The sequence below is a fragment of the Sinohyriopsis cumingii genome, chromosome 10 (genome assembly GCF_028554795.1).
Source record: "Sinohyriopsis cumingii isolate HCF-2022 chromosome 10, ASM2855479v2, whole genome shotgun sequence".
In the NCBI taxonomy this organism is placed as follows: Eukaryota; Metazoa; Mollusca; class Bivalvia; order Unionida; family Unionidae; genus Sinohyriopsis; species Sinohyriopsis cumingii.
The window spans coordinates 26,005,721-26,023,229 of NC_142970.1; the positions used below are offsets into that span (position 1 = coordinate 26,005,721).

Sequence of the window (17,509 nt, forward strand, 5' to 3'; positions counted from 1 at the left end):
AAATTACCGGGATTCAAAAGGATTAATTCTGTCATATTTCAGGAAAATTCGTGTCCTCATGTAAAATTGTTAAACAGGGACAGTTTTTTGAAAACATTATTCAGCTATTAGAACCGGAGTGATAATTCTTGTTTCTACAAGGAACTGTAGAATTCAACAATGCAGATTTCACCATACGTCATCGTCTTCCATCTTGGTTTCTTCGTCAGGATTCGAACTTGAAATCGGTTGAACATTTTGTTATTAGGACTTCCAAAACGTTATTCGTGCATTATTCCAGGATTATTTTTGGATTTGATTCTGTAAAACCGTAAGTTCATATTTTTTTTCATTTTTACAGAATTTTTACAGGGAAATAAATTATTGTGTTTTTCAAAGCTTGTTGTATTCACTCTTTCTTATGTTACTGTTTATTCGAGCCTAAACAAGTAACATAAGACCAGGTAAAATCTTCAACCGGGTCCTCTTGGAGAGGATGGAGGCCGTCCACCCCCAGTTACGAGATAAGCAAACGGACTTCCAACAGAACAGATCGTGTATGAACCAAATAGCTGCTCTTCACATCATAGTCGAGCAATTGTTGGAGAGAAATTATTCGCTCTACATCATTTTTGTCGATTATGAGAAGGCATTCGACAGCGTGGACCGAGAAACACTCTGGAATCTTCTTCGCCACATGGCATCCCAACCAAGCTGGTGAACCTGATCAAGAACACTTACAACGGAATGTCAAGCAGAGTCATTCATGCAGGCAAGGCTGCTTGCTGTCGCCATTTCTCTTCCTTCTCGCCATTGACTGGATTATAAAGACATCCATCAATGTGCGGAGAAACAGGATCCAGTGGTCATTGTGTAGTCAACTTGAGGACCTGTACTTTGCCAATGACCTAGCACTATTGTCACATAGACAGCAGCAAATGCAGGAAAAGACCGACATACTGGCAGCCACATCAGCACAGGTTGGCTTCAACATCCACAAAGACAATACCTAGATCCTCAAGATCAATTATGTCAGTAACAACCCAGTCATACTGCAGGGAAGTCCCTTGAAGAGGTGGAGTCCTTCACGTATCTGGGCAGCATTATCAACCAGCAGGGTGGCATAGACGCAGACGTCAAGGCAAGGATCAGAAAGGCAAGAGCAGCTTTCATATTTTCAAGAACATCTAGAGCTCCAAAGAAATTTCCTTGACTACCAAGATCAGACAGTTCAACTCCAACGTGAAGTCAGTCCTACTGTATGGAGCAGAGACCTGGAGAACCATCACGTCAACCCGTAAATAGAGTTCAGACCTACATCAACAGCTGCCTAAGAAGAATTCTCCAGATCCACTGGCCAGACATCATCAGCAACACCAACCTGTGGCAGAGAACCTCCCAGCTTCCGGTAGAAGACGAGATCAAAAAGAGAAGGTTGGGTTGGATAGGACACAACCTTTACTCATTTTTAATTAGTTTTCAGACATGCTGTCTATGGACCATTTAAGTTTTTATAAGAGACATTTGGCTCAACCAAGGATTCATAAATTAATTATCTTGGGTATTGCTCAGGTTTTAAATATACATTGTCATCATCGTCTTTTTAAGTAGCAAGAATTAGTCTTCTTTAACCTCAGTCAAAAATGAAATTGAGGTTTGACATAATTCAGCCTGTTGACATAATTCAGCCTGTTAAATATTTGAAGTGAAATTTACAGCTGCCACATACTTTTTTAACAGTGACATCAGTCTGTCCAAGTTGCTGTATGAAGCATACTTGGCATTTAAAATATTAGTCATTTCAAAGACTATATTCAATCTAGGAAACATCACGAAGGGAGTTGTTGCAGGAAAAGAATATTTTTGAGCTATCAGAGGTCTAAAAATGCTGCTTCTATTGCCCCATATTGAAGAGTCATTGGGGTTATTCTAAGTTGTTGCATGATGCTTGCATGGCATGTTTTAGTCCTAAAAGCAGATTAAAAGTACAAAATTGTGTTGAAGGAAGTTGTTGCATAAAATGAATATTGGAAGATATTACAACTCTAGAATGACTGTTACTATTCCCCAGTAGGATCATATTTCACAGATATGGCGGTCAATCCAAGTACTTGCATGATGCCATCTTCAAAATTTACTCTTTCAAATATACCAAGAGAATGAAATAAGAATGTATTATTTTAAGGATATGGTACTTACAAGATTTCATCCAAACAAAATATTATTAGTAAAGGGTTATAACATTTTCACGGTTAGTGAAAAGTATGGTACTGTACATGTTTATACAAAGGGTTACATCTCTGAATGGTCAAAAAGAAATCTTGCATTGAGATAAAGGTGCTGTTATTATGTGTGGTACAATTTATAAACAAGAACTGTGATGATTTTTTAATAAGTTTATTTGTGTTCTTATTTACAGTTTTATAAAGATAAAAAGACACCAAATACTCATATTAGAAACTAATTGTGTGTGGACAAATCTGGATGATGACCTCAGCCTCCAAATGGGAGATGCCTTCAACACATGCTATCATGTGAATCAGTACTTGAAATAGATGAAGAAACTAATGTGCTTTATTAAATTATTCAATATATATCAATATACATGAATTATGTACAGTAATCTCTCTCTCTTCATTGCCCATGAAATATCATGCTTTTATAGGGAATACAAATCTAATTACAATCCAAATGAAGCAGCTAAAACAGTCTGAAAATCATTTATAACTGCAGTCACTTGTATGTCTCCCATGAGTAGTGTTTTCAATCTATCTCTTATTGTAAACTCCTCAAATTGTAGCACAGGACACTTCTAATTTTCCAATGAATAATGTTATTATAGCATCCCTCACTATACATCCCTATCAGTTATTGCACAGGCCACATGTATGGCTCAGATAAAATGTAATCATAACATCCCTCATTATAAAGTCCACTAACTGTAGCACAGGACACTTGCATGTCTCCAATACAAACATTATTGTAAAATTATTAATGATACGTATCAAATCTTTTTAAAAAAAAATGTTTTAACAAATATTTTGAAAAAAAAACAGTATTTATGTTGAAAATGATATTGAACAATAAAAAAGTCAGACCAAATCATATTTGAAATATTTAATATTATTTTAAAATGTGTTAATTTGAAGAAATAAATATGTGGAAAGAAAATGATATATATCTATGTACATCTCACTTGAAAAATTTTTAAAACTGTTAAAAATCCAAATCACACAAACACGTAACAATGAGTTACCAAACATATGTTGACAACGATGTTACTTAAATGGGTTTTCTCCGGTATGAATCCTCATGTGCAGTTTTAAATATCCACTCCGTCTGAACATTTTATTACACACTACACACTGATATGGTTTTTCTCCAGTATGTATCCTTTTGTGCAGTTTTAATTCTCCACTCTGACTAAACATTTTATCACACACTTCACACTTAAATGGTTTTTCTCCAGTATGCATTCTCATGTGCAGTTTTAAATATGAATTCATACTAAACAATTTATCACACACTTCACACTTGAATGGTTTTTCACCAGTATGTATCCTCATGTGCAATTTGAAATGTCCTCTCTGATTAAACATTTTATCACACACTTCACACTTGAATGGTTTCTCCCCAGTATGAATCCTCATGTGAATATTTAACTGTCGATTCTGACTGAACATTTTATCACAAACCTCACACTTAAACGGTTTTTCTCCAGTATGCATCCTCCTGTGAAATTTTAAAAGTTCACTTCGATTAAACATTCTATCACATACTTCACACTTAAATGGTTTTTCTCCAGTATGTATCTTCATATGACGTTTAAAATTTCCTTTATGAGTAAACATTTTATCACATATTTCACACATATATGACTTTTCTCCAGGATGAATCCTCATGTGAAGTTTTAAACTTCCATTATCACTAAATTCTGTATCACACAGTTTACATATAAATACATTTTCTCCGGTGTGCATCCGCACGTGAAGTTTTAGATGTCCACTCTGACTAAACATTTTATCACATATTTCACACTTATATGGTTTTTCTCCAGTATGCATCCTCGTGTGAAGTTTTAAATTTCCACCATGATTAAACATTTTATGACAAACTTTACACTTATATGGTTTTTCTCCAGTATGAATCCTCTTGTGAAGTTTTAAACTTCCACTTACACAAAATTTTGCATCACACACTTCACATTTAAATGGTTTTTCTCCAGTATGAATCCTCGTGTGAAGTTCTAAACTTCTACTTACACTAAATTTTCTATCACACACTTCACATTTAAATGGTTTTTCTCCAGTATGTATCCTCGTGTGAAGTTTTAAATTTCCGCTCTGACTAAAACTTTTATTACACATTTCACATTTATATGGTTTTTCTCCAGTATGCATCCTCATGTGAAGTTTTAAATTTCCACTCTGATTAAATATTTTATCACATACTTCACACTTGAATGTTTTTTCTCCAGGATGAATCCTCATGTGTACTTTTGAATCTCCGCTCAGATTAGACATTTTATCACAAAGTTAACACTTATATGTTTATTCTCCAGGATGTATTTGGCCTTAAACTTTCAAAATTTGCAAAAAGATGTTAGGGTACCATGGTCATATTCCGACCAGTAGGGTAATTCCGACCGTGGATGTACGCCCGGTTGTTTACAACAAAAATGTGTAAATTACTTGCCGTGTTCATTGTTTTCATTTGTGCACATGCGTATGCAAATTAGTAATGTTTCCAGGCGACGTTTGCATCGCATGACAAAATGACATAATCGCCTCATTATTCTCTCTTCAGCGTGAGGTAAAAAGCGGCATTCATAAGCAAATTTAATTCATGACCCCTAGTAAGGAATCAATCAGCCAAGATTTATTTAGCTTTCAATAACATAATAATTATGTTTTCGTAGCTTGAAAATAATGCTTAGTCTCGCTAAAAAAACGTAAAAATTGCACTAGTTTTATGACAAATAACAATAGTAGACAATGTTCAGATAGTGCTCGGATTTACCCCAGGTTCTATATTATAAGAGGGCACTTCCGACCAAGAACACAATCTTAAAGAAGACGTGGAATTATGATTAGTTTGTATTGAACTTCGAAGAAAACAACCCAGGAATAAATATGTAATTAAAAACAATAAATAAAAAATGCTACTTGTCTCCACAATTATCTTAATAACCACATTCGCAATTATCTTTAAACAACATAGCTTTCTATATGAAAAAATAAAAACAATTTAAAGCTTTAAAATCTGTCAAGATAAACAAAATCTTTTTATTTTATAAATGAAACCTATATATGTACGATCCTTATATGGTCGTCGGAATTACACATATCAGAGGTCAGAATAAGCCACAACATGGTCGGATTTACTCCCTGCGTATTTTATCAATGCAGTCATCGACTCTTGGTAATGGAAATGAACCTGTTTTAGTCACACTATTCACCTTTCTATAATCAGTGCACATGTGGAAAGTATTATCGAGTTTTGGAACATGTATACATGTTAAACTCCACTCACCTTTGCTCGGCTCTATGAAATCATTATCCAGCAAATACTGAATTTCTTTCCTCAGGCGTTCCTGTTTGAGAGGGTTCATCCTGTACGGGTGTTTAATCAGGATTTCCAATTTACAATTTCAACGTCATGGTAAATTTTGTTTGTTCATATATAAGTGCTCATATTCAGGTAATATCTGCTTAAGTTAATTTCTTTATTGTTGTTGGAAATGTGAAAGTTGCTGGTCAGGATTATTAATAATTTCTGAATTCCGTAGATTTGTTACTCCAAAATCAGTAATGTCCGATTGCATTCGTTCGCTTAAATCATCAGTGAGTGGGGCAGGTAAAACTAAATTGCATGATTGACCGGGCTATCTCTATCAACATAAACTTTTAATATACTTATGTGGCAAAGTTGTTTTTGTTTCGCCTACAAGGAGTATTTATGATATAATTAATTCATTTATTTTATTTTCAACTGTGTAAGGACCATAATACTTGGTCTGAAGAGGATAATTTTGTATGGACAAGATAGCCAGAACTCCATCACCAGGCTCAAAAATAATTTACTTTGTGTCTTGATCATACGTTTATTTCATTTTTGACTGACCAGAATGCAAATTAATTTTTGCCACCTCACAAGCCATTAACAAATTATAATTAAAATTCGAAAAATAATCGCAAAGATTAATTTCAGTATCTTCATGGTCTACGCACAGCATTTGCAAAAAAAAAACTAGTTGAAACTGACTTAATCCCAAAGATTCTTGAACTGATTCTCTAACAACAAAAAAAGAAAAAACAAAAGAAAGTAAATGAATGTTTTCATCCCAATCTTTTTCTGTATCGGAACAATATGAAAGAATCATAATTTTCAAAGTTTGATGAAATCTTTTTAAAGCCCCTTGGTGATAATGAGAAGATTTGAATTGTTGGATGCCTATTTCGTACATAACTTACTGCAATATTCCAGGCATAAAAGCTGACCCTTGATCAGATTGGACAGATCTGGGAAGGCCAAATTGAGTAAAAATCTGTATCAAAGTTTTTACTGTTGTTTTAGTTTTAATATTTCGCAAGGGAATTGCCTCTGGGAGTCTTGTTGGCGCACACATTATGGTCAACAAGTATTGGTTACTTGACTTAGTCTTAGGTAAGGGACCGACCCAATATACCATTATTCTGTCCCCATGATTTTTTCTTCTGGGCAAAATGAGCGACCATAGACGGAACAGTACAACAATTACACACAACTCATTCTATCACTTTGTTTTAGTCGGTATATTTTCGCGCAACTTATGTCAATGCTGTATGAAGAGATTCAGCATGATACAGATCGCCACACGGTCGCACAAACTGATTAAATCGTCGTTGCTCATCATCAGTGTAAAACAACCACACTGGATCAGTTTTACTGATCTTACGAATATACTCAAATATATCAACCAACCCCCCCCCCCCCCGTGTTAACACTGGGAACATATTTAACTCGTTTATCTCGTGGAAATGTTATTATACTTGATATCCAATAATGAACTTTATTGCCAATTGTTATAATCGGAGCTCCATGTTTTAATACTTAGCGCTGTACAAAATTCACCGGTTATTGTTTGAAGCGTTAAGAGAAATCTTAAGGTCTTTTCTAAACCAGAAATATCGCTAAGTGTGGCCCCAATTGATTGCACTTTAGCCTCCCATTGATTTATTTTGTCACGTCGTAACACTGTCAGAAATATCCCTCGTAACGCGTTCTAACGTGTTCTGCGATTCTTTGATCGAAACAATATAAAATGCCACCCCCACCACCCGTGGTCGTTAGTATCTCCCGCACTGGTGCAAGCGCGTTAAACTCAAGCTCATTTAACGGATAAATAGCATAAACCAATGCACTCATCGGATATGCTTTCTTGCAATAGGGATTGTCAAACCAGTTAACTTTTCTTGTCTAGAATTAATATTTATCACAGGCACCACCACACCCCCATTAGTGCCAGCACCAGCACCGTTCCGTGATTCACGAACAGGGTCACGTTTATAACGGATAATCCTTGTTATATCGTCGTTGTCTTCGACAACGGCAGCAATATATTTTCTTCTAAAAAAATATATTTCTCCTTCCTTTAAATAATCCTCGATTTTCCTTGATCGTTGGTCATTCACGGTAGCATCAATTTGGTGAATGGTTCTTGGAGTGGTGTCCTTGTCCAACGAAAAAGGTATAACTCTCAATGTTGACCACACATAAATTGACCCATCACGTTTAAACACGCTCTTGGCCTCGCGAATACGATCAAGTAATTTCAAACGACCACCAGCTGCTAGCGCGCAGCGTGGTCTCAAGCTGCGGTCCATGTATTTTGGACCCGTTGGGGGGATTGTTGTGAATCTGTCAAGATCGAACCGCCCGCTCTGACGACCAAGGACCCCAGGCCCGATCGCAGATAATCGTGTAATTTCCTCTATTATACAATTAAGGAAAATATATTGTATCTTTAAATTAAACTTCAGTTTGATTCATATACAAATGGCTCGAGCAAAGAATAATTGCAAATGGCTGCCCATTGTATCCCCCACTAATGTGCGTAGGAGTGTCAAAACACTTACTGTGCGTATCATTTGCAAAGTGTGCGAAGGACGAGTCAAGGACCAAAACCGTGTTTGCAATGTAACGGAGGGGTCCGAGGAGCTAAGATGTTGTGCGTAGCGTGTTGGGGTAGAAAATACAATGTTCTGAAACGGTATTATGATAGGAAGGAAAATGAAGTTGGCCAGGCCACCAATGATAACAACAACAATAAAAACACTACAGGATGCTGGCGATTGTAGCGATAGATTTTCAAATCATTGACTGCAACCTGTTTTTATGATGGTATCAAGGGTACTAGTATCAAGGGTACTAGCATAATTGTCACCAGAGTCCTTGATGTTGACATTCTTGATACCAGTATACAGCGACCCAAAGTAAAGTCGGCGATCCAGCACAACACTATTGGTTCGTTTGTTTGATTGCTTTTTTTCTTCTTCGATCGATCTTAATTAGACAAAGTAATACTTACTATACCAATGGAGCAAGGAAACAACAACGATAAAATTGCAACACAAACACTTCGACCACATCCTTTATTACACGAATCTATCTCGCACATAAAGACGCACTTCACTTCTAGTGTCTAAAGATAATCATTTTGGTTTGTGAGGCGAAAGTATATATGAGACAACGATTGGTTTTCCGTTTGAAAATATATTTGATTTACGAAAATACATTAATCAGGTGGTCGAGGGGAGCCTCGGGTTTAAAAATACACAATATAACCTTGGGATGCTTGTTTTGTTGTTTAAGGTCTGCCTGGTAGCTCCTTTACATATCATCAGGAATTAAATTGACCGAAATCGTGGACAATACCAGGGGGATATATGTCGTCCACCCCCGTTTGAGTCTTTATTGTGTTTCTCTATGATTCAATGATTTTACGATAGTATTCCTCGATGATATCGTTGAGGATTTTTTCCACCGCTCTTCAATGTTAATTCCTGGTTTTGTAAAAGTTGATAACAATGCCTCTGTAATCTTAAGTTTGTAGTTTCAATGTAAATCGTAGTTTTGTGTACGATAGCTCAGGGAACGTATTCGGAATCGTATAGTACCATATTTAGATGTTGTATCAGCGTAACGATTTCTTCCTTCAGATAATTGTTGGGATATTCATTTACGTAATTGGAAAAGAATTGTCGCAGCGTATCGGACCCTTGATTATACTCACTCACGCCACTGTCAAGAAATGGTCTAATATTTGCTTTAGAGTAACGCCCTTTTCTTTCTCCTTCAGTACCAACCAACATGGGAAGACGCGGAAGAAGTGCAGTACCAGTGACGTCACTAGAACGATTTTTAAAAATGTGTTTATTTATGAGCTACCCCGATAGATATAATAAATACTCGGGGTCTTTTAAAAGTACCGTCTCATTTGTATGATAGTCGGCGCGTTGTGGTTGTGGTAGTTATGTTGGTGCTGAGGGAACTACTTCTAGCCATCCTACAATATTTCGAATGGATGATTGATATATATCCCCAATAATTGGAGGTGGATATATATTCTCGCACTGTGATGGATTTAATTCGACGTTGAATTTCATCATTGATTTGTTCGATTTGATAACCGCCTATAGGGATACTACCAACAACACGCCAATCGGGGTTCCATGCGATTTATTTATATACGCAAATACCAGTGTATTATTTGCTGGCAATCCGCCAAATTATTTTGATCTAATATTAGGACAACTATTATAGAATCGCAATTGGGCCAGTGCTATATCAAGAGACCGACCGTTCGGGGCTTGAATCGGTGTAGGAAAATTGATATCTAATTCGAGGTTGGGGATCTCCCTAACTTTTTCTGATCGTATCAAATTTGCAGTCATCAATTATATAGCCGTTCAACGCTGACAATATCAGCGATGAGAATCTGGTGTACACATGTGTTACCGTAGATAGCAGCTCTGTGTACTCGTGTACGTCATCAGTTGCACATGCCGATAATTTATTGGCTATGCTATTAGCGATGACAGCAACCCTGTTGTAACATCCATACCGACTGCCACCACTGGGGCTATCACGATGGTAGCGTATTATGTGCCGATTAACGTCATCGTTCCAGCCATTACGGCTGATGGAGCTTACACAGCGACGTCAATAACCACAAAGAGTCTAAGCAGTTTTTTTGTTTGTTTTGCCGTATACGTGCCTATCTATCGCTCTACAATCGCTGCCAACCACGGGTTTGATCGAGTCTGTTAGTGGAATCGTAATTAGATAAAAAGGGGGGATGGGAACTATACCAGTGCTTGTACTCTAAGCAATTATTACTTTAGGTAATTATTACTTTAGGTCACCAGTGGAGGTACTGACGCTACAGATTCCAGACACCACCTGTAAGTGGTTGAGTTAATTTTTCTTCAGCTTTTTCAAGCATAAATGTTTTTTCTGTATTTTGAATTAACACGACTGACATAGCCCCTGAATATTCATTGGTTGAATGAAGCCATGGATACGCCATAAATAGCCTAAATGTTTCAGCACTAAACATGGACAGCTTGTACACGCAGGTATCCCAGCGGTATGTTTGAGGGTATTATCTTGTTGTAGCCATGTGGCGTATCCGGATGCTACTGTGTATATATACAACGCTGATCGGCGGAGTCGCATGCGGAACATTAATAGCTTTTATTTTCTCTTCGGTGGTTACGAGTTTAATGTTCGCCACCAATGGATTTCCAAAGAACTCAACGGCGTCTCTATTTATGCTTTTGCGAAACGTTGCAAACATAGTAGTATGGCCAGTATAATCTGATCTAAAATTAACTAATCCTTCATTAAGTACAATCAACGTATTTCTTATCGCATTGTCACTGTTAACGGCGTATACTTTTGTTGCAGTGTCATCGCCCGAGTCTGGTTCTCTCACATTAAAAAATTGCATTTCTATTCATATTGAGTTCGGCGATCATTGTGTCACCGGCCGATTTTACACCCGTGGAAACATTTTTGTAATTTCACTTTTGATAGCTGCGATTGATATAATAGAGTCTGTGACTTTTCCATCCTCAGTAAATACTGGAATATATCAGATGTGGTAGATATTATCAGCCAGTTTCACATTAGATGTCATTAGACCACCATGCTGGTCCTGAAGAAAACAAATTGATCTCGATCAACCCCAGTGATATGAATATTTAATTTAATTTAACTTGTCTGTTAGTTTTTTATATTTATTCTTTATTTTTGTGATATGCTATGCTGCGTAATTAAACACTGTATCTAATTGCCGACCTTGTTCCAAAATCAGTGACAGTTTTGGAAAACAACTTGGTTTCATTGTTTATATTTCTCAGGGTAAGAATCATTAAGTTGAGTCAGGGTCATATTTGGACTTCGTGATATCTATAATGTGCCAATTGGTAACAAACGTTTCTATTTCGTCCAGAAGAACGAACTTTTAAACTTCATCCGGGAATCATTTTTGCGTCTTAGTTAGTCGTATAATTGATGCTTTGATACAAGTTGTTCAGTTGGGCTTAAAACACATGACACAGTGAGTTGTATTATGGTGTGTCCAGTTCGGGCTGAATTTTCATCATATTATTGAATTCATTTGATTTTTTCCCTGGAAATACAAAAGTACTCCGATATAATTCTAGGACATAGACATTCACTGGAATTTATACTGAATTCAAATATGGAATAATAATTTCTGTGATTCAACAAGAAACTGTTTCCACATCTGCATTTTGTAGTTATTACAGACGCCATAGCCTTCTATCTTGACTTTCATCGGGTTTTGAACTGAGACTCACTTAGAATGTTTCATCAATATGACTTGTGTCTTTAATTCTTTGATTATTTTTGGATTTAAGTAAGTTCTTTTTCTCATTTTTTAAATACTTTGTATTCTAGGGAAATGAAAAAATTTCTTAATTTTTACAAACGCTTGTTGCCTTCACTCTTATATGTTCCATATTTTTAAGAGCATAGACTCGTAATAGAAAATTGGGCGCTCGTCCTTGGGATACGAACTTTGCTATAACATTTGAGAAAAATATGTTTTTGAAATATAAATTCCCCTAGTTTCCGAATTTTAAATCCCAAATATTATTTTCACATTTTAGAAATCTTTCATGAAATCAACAAGCTTTTTACAATGTCATCAAAAGTCGAGCGTATTTATTTCACAATCGTACACCGGAACAGTTAGACTTCTTGAAAAAAGATGAATTGTTCAACTTGCCAATGGGACATTGGACTTTATTACTACAGAATGAAATTTGTGGCAAATCCCGTGACATATTTGCATCCATGTCAGTACATAAGAGGAGTGCTTACTATAATCTGGTTAAGGAATGAATCTTAAAGGGTTATGAGTTTGTCCCTGAGGCTTATCGACAAATATGCAGGAATTATACCAAAAAAAAAAAAAAACAAGCTGGGTAAACTCATGTCGAATTTGCAAGAGATGAAGAGCAGTTATTTAATAGTCAGTGCTTAGCCAAGAAAGATAATCAATAATACGAACATCTCAGATAACTTGTATTACTTGAAGATTTCAAGAACTGTGGCCATGGCGATATTAAGAGTCATCTTGATGAGCATAAGTAGTGAATGGGGCCACCCTACGCACAATGGGAATTAGCATTACAGGGACCCCTGGGCCACTCTACGTACAATGGAAATTTAACATGGCGAAAAATCGTGGGCCACTCTACGTACAAGGGGAATTGAACATGGCGAAAAATCGTGGGTCACTCTACGTACAAGGGGAATTTAACATGGGGAATAGATCGTGGGGCTGTCTAGGGACAATGGGAAATTTAACATGCGGAATAGATCGTGGGACTGTCTAGGGACAATGGGAAATTTAACATTACGGAAACCCCTGGGGGATATAGCCTCAAGGGAATTTAACATATGGAAATTGAACATGGTGGATTTGTATAGCGTCAAGGGGAATTGAACATGGTGGGACTATCTAGGGACAATGATGGTAGAGGGTCAAACACAACAGAGACAGAAACATGCAAACACTAGTACAAGCGTGGGATTTATATATAAAGCGTTACCAAGACCTGAAATCTTGCTGGGGTGTTCAAAAATTTGCATAATTGTAATGATGCTATAAATAGCTATAATCAAGGAAACGCTCAACGACAAAATGGATGTGACCTAAAGTAACGTTAAAATGACGAAATTGTCCCAGAATTTAAAGGAAAATAAACATATCCACGAAAATTAAGTTACAATGGTTTAGACTAAAATGGATAAAATTAGTAACTACTTACAATATCAACTTCTGTGACGATCGTGGATAAATACCTATGTATCTATAATCAGCTGAAATTCCTATGAAATCCCACTATCTATTTATAGTTCCAACTTGTGGGATTTTCCTTTGGAAAATCCCACTATCTTTTTATAGCCTCAGCTTGAGTGACGTTCCTGTTTATGAATTCTAGTATATATGTATAGCTACAAAATGTGGAAATCCCCAAGTCGATATTTATAGTCTCAAAATTTCCAGCGTCAGTGACGTCACTGTACTGAACACTAGGGGATAAATGGCAACAGTGTTGCAAGTGGTTGACCTGAATACGCGCTACTGTAGGTAGGTAGGTAGAGTGTATCTGATAGGGACAAAGTGAGTTTTATAGGGACAAACAGAGACCAATACACACACACACACACACACGCACACAACATACGCGCCCAGACACACTCATACACACACACACACACACACACACACACACACACACAGAGGGAAGAGGAAAAAACAAACCCCAAATATACTATCCACACTCGGGAGGAAAAAAAAACAACCAAATATACGATCTACACAACGTACGCGAACACACACACACACACACACACACTATAAAATGGATAAAATTAGTAACTACTTACAATATCAACTTCTGTGATGATCGTGGATAAATACCTATGTATCTATAATCAGCTGAAATTCCTATGAAATCCCACTATCTATTTATAGCTCCAACTTGTGGGTTTTTCCTTTGGAAAATCCCACTATCTTTTTATAGCCTCAGCTTGAATGACGTTCCTGTTTATGAATTCTAGTATATATGTATAGCTACAAAATGTGGAAATCCCCAAGTCGATATTTATAGTCTCAAAATTTCCAGCGTCAGTGACGTCACTGTACTGAACACTAGGGGATAAATGGCAACAGTGTTGCAAGTGGCTGACCTGAATACGCGCTACTGTAGGTAGGTAGGTAGAGTGTATGTGATAGGGATAAAGTGAGTTTTATAGGGACAAACAGAGACCAATACACACACACACACACACACACACACACACACACACACACAGGGAAGAGGAAAAAAAAACAAACCCCAAATACACTATCAACACAGAGGGGAGATAATACAAACCCCAAATGAACTATCCACACAAACGTACGCGAACGCATACAAACCCCAAATATACTATCCACACAAGGTCGCTAACGCATACAAACCCCAAATATACTATCCAGACTCGGGAGGAAGAAAAAAACAAAAAAACAACCAAATATACGATCTACACAACTTACGCTAACACACACACACACACACACACACACACACCACAGAGAGAAGAAGAAAACCATTATACACTATCCACACGGAGGGAAGAAATAACCCTTTATATATATATATATATATATATATATATATATATATATATATATATATATATATACTACCAACAGAGAGTGAAGAAAATAACCCATTATATTCAATCAACACAGAGTGAAGAAGAAAAAGTTTTTTGAAAGCACTCGGGAGGAAGAAAAAAAACAAAAAAACAACCAAATATACGATCTACACAACTTACGCTAACACACACACACACACACACACACACGCACACCACAGAGAGAAGAAGAAAACCATTATACACTATCCACACGGAGGGAAGAAATAACCCTTTATATATATATATATATATATATATATATATATATATATATATATATATATATATATATATATATATATACTACCAACAGAGAGTGAAGAAAATAACCCATTATATTCAATCAACACAGAGTGAAGAAGAAAAAGTTTTTTGAAAGCACTCGGGAGGAAGAAAAAAAACAAAAAAACAACCAAATATACGATCTACACAACTTACGCTAACACACACACACACACACACACACACACGCACACCACAGAGAGAAGAAGAAAACCATTATACACTATCCACACGGAGGGAAGAAATAACCCTTTATATATATATATATATATATATATATATATATATATATATATATATATATATATATATATACTACCAACAGAGAGTGAAGAAAATAACCCATTATATTCAATCAACACAGAGTGAAGAAGAAAAAGTTTTTTGAAAGCACCTAAGCCCTCACCTGCAATGACCAACTCTGCCAAACACCTACACCCCACCCCACCCCCACTCCCAACACTACAAAACCCATTTAACCCGTTATTTTATGGCATCAGTGTGTGCTTTAGGAAACATCAAGACACAAAATGATGGATGAATAGACTGACTATTGTTTATGGACTTTATTTCTTTTTGATAGAAGATTTAAGGCTTTCTATTGTTGTAACGGTATTTATGTTGTTTAGTCTGTTGATGAAATTATCTATAGCAAAGTGCTTAAGATTTTTTCAGGTTTTTTTATTATTTCAAGCCCTACAAAAGGAGACCAAGTTTGTCTTCAAAGAGGATTGAAGCTCTAAATTACACGGGCGTGAAGGAAAACATCGTTGTGTTCATTCTAATCATGCTTGCCGTATCTCTTTGTGTTTTAGAAGTCATATTTCTTCTTAAGTAAATACACGCATCAATAGACAGACAGATTGGGTCATCATCCTTGAGTTTCACTGTACTTTCGGTTCTTTACTTCATACAAACCCCAAATTTATCAGTTTAAAAAAAAAAACAACAAACAAACAAAAAAAAAGATAACATGCCCCTCAGTACTGTAACACATCTGTTCTGACTCTACCGATGTGAGTGTGAGTGTTTATGTTAAAATGTTTAAGTGAGATATAAAAAAATGGTCAGCTTGAAAACGCGAACCAATACTGTGACGCTCAGTATTCTGATGTGGTAAGAAGAAATGGTACAACACACACAAAGAGGGCTTGTAAGTTCACATTTCAGTCTGTCTGCACTGTAATGGTAACAACGCAAGAACATAGGGATTATTATGCCACAGTCCTAGAACAAAACAATGCATCACCCGTTGTAAGCCATTTCATTGGCTATACTTATTTTCTTACCGCGTTCACTTCGAATTGACTTGAGTAGCTATTCACACAGTGACGAGAATGGCCATGCTTTACTGGGTCTATCCTATAGGCGATTTATATTAAAAAAATATTTTAAAAAATTAAACTAATGCACGAACAATGGTTCCATGGGCGATCCCATGGAAATTGTGTCCGTCTTATTACAAAATACATCAACATTTAATTTAACCGTGCAGATCGCTAGAACAAACCTCTGATCATATACATTTTGAAAAGTGTTGTGTGACACAGATCACCATTGTCGCTTGGTGTCTGCTTTCTTCTTCGAAAAGAGATCGTTTCGTCTTGACTATAAAAATTTAATTTGACTAAGTTTTACGCACTACTTGAACTCATACATTTCACATTGTAGGTGTAAGCCGTCGTTCTCAGTTTTCTGGAAGTTCGTTTTTGCGTTTCTCAGATGTGATACTATTTTTTATGGACCGAACGAAATTTCTTTTGGCGTGAATCAGGACTCGTGGTTTTGTTGCATAAATGGAGAGCATTGATGAAAGCTCAGTTATGTCGTCTTCGAAATCGCTGACACGGATCTGAGCTAACACTTCAGGTTTTGTGTGAGGCGATACGGTACATCATTGCCTTTTACTTCCTCAATGAAATCGTTTCATCTTATTGCAAAATTACATTTGACTAGGTTTCATACGCAGCAGGTCCCTGTATATAAGGAGAGTGTCTTAGCGTCAGAGTATTCATCCCACTCTCAAACGATCAAGAAGATGGAAGAGTCAGCACAGATCGACCTGCTGGTCAAATATTTGCTAAAAGTCATACGAAAGCATAATTCACAGGCGAAAGTGGCAACAAAACTTACTCTTTTGGTCGTTGATTTGATGAGAGTCATACGAAAGTGTGTGCTAATGAAGTTTGCTATATCTGCAAAGGTAAATGGGTATTTGTCTCCAAAATACCTGCTTCGTCTAAGAAAGAGAGACAAAAGTCAAGATACCTAATATCGTTGTCAGGAGAAAGGACACTGGAATTCAGAGTGCCCTACGAGAAAAGAGAAGAAACAGAAACAAGACGAAACAGAGAAGAGGGATTCAGAAGAAGAAGAAATTGAAGATGATGAAGAACTTGCGCCAGTAAAGACATGGAAATGGAAAAATTGACAATGTGAGCCGATGCGTTGGCCCTGATGTGAAATTTCATACTACCTTCTA

At 36.5% G+C, this 17,509-nt stretch overlaps 1 protein-coding gene across 1 annotated transcript; it reads right to left on the reverse strand.

Annotated features, from left to right (window-relative positions):
- Positions 1–2,390: 2,390 nt before the first annotated feature.
- On the reverse strand, positions 2,391–4,670 carry LOC149789778 (uncharacterized). Its single transcript, XM_089971779.1, has one exon. It carries the CDS (start codon positions 4,500–4,502, stop codon positions 3,258–3,260), a length of 1,245 nt encoding a protein of 414 aa, XP_089827905.1. The 5' UTR covers positions 4,503–4,670; the 3' UTR covers positions 2,391–3,257.
- Positions 4,671–17,509: the final 12,839 nt, after the last annotated feature.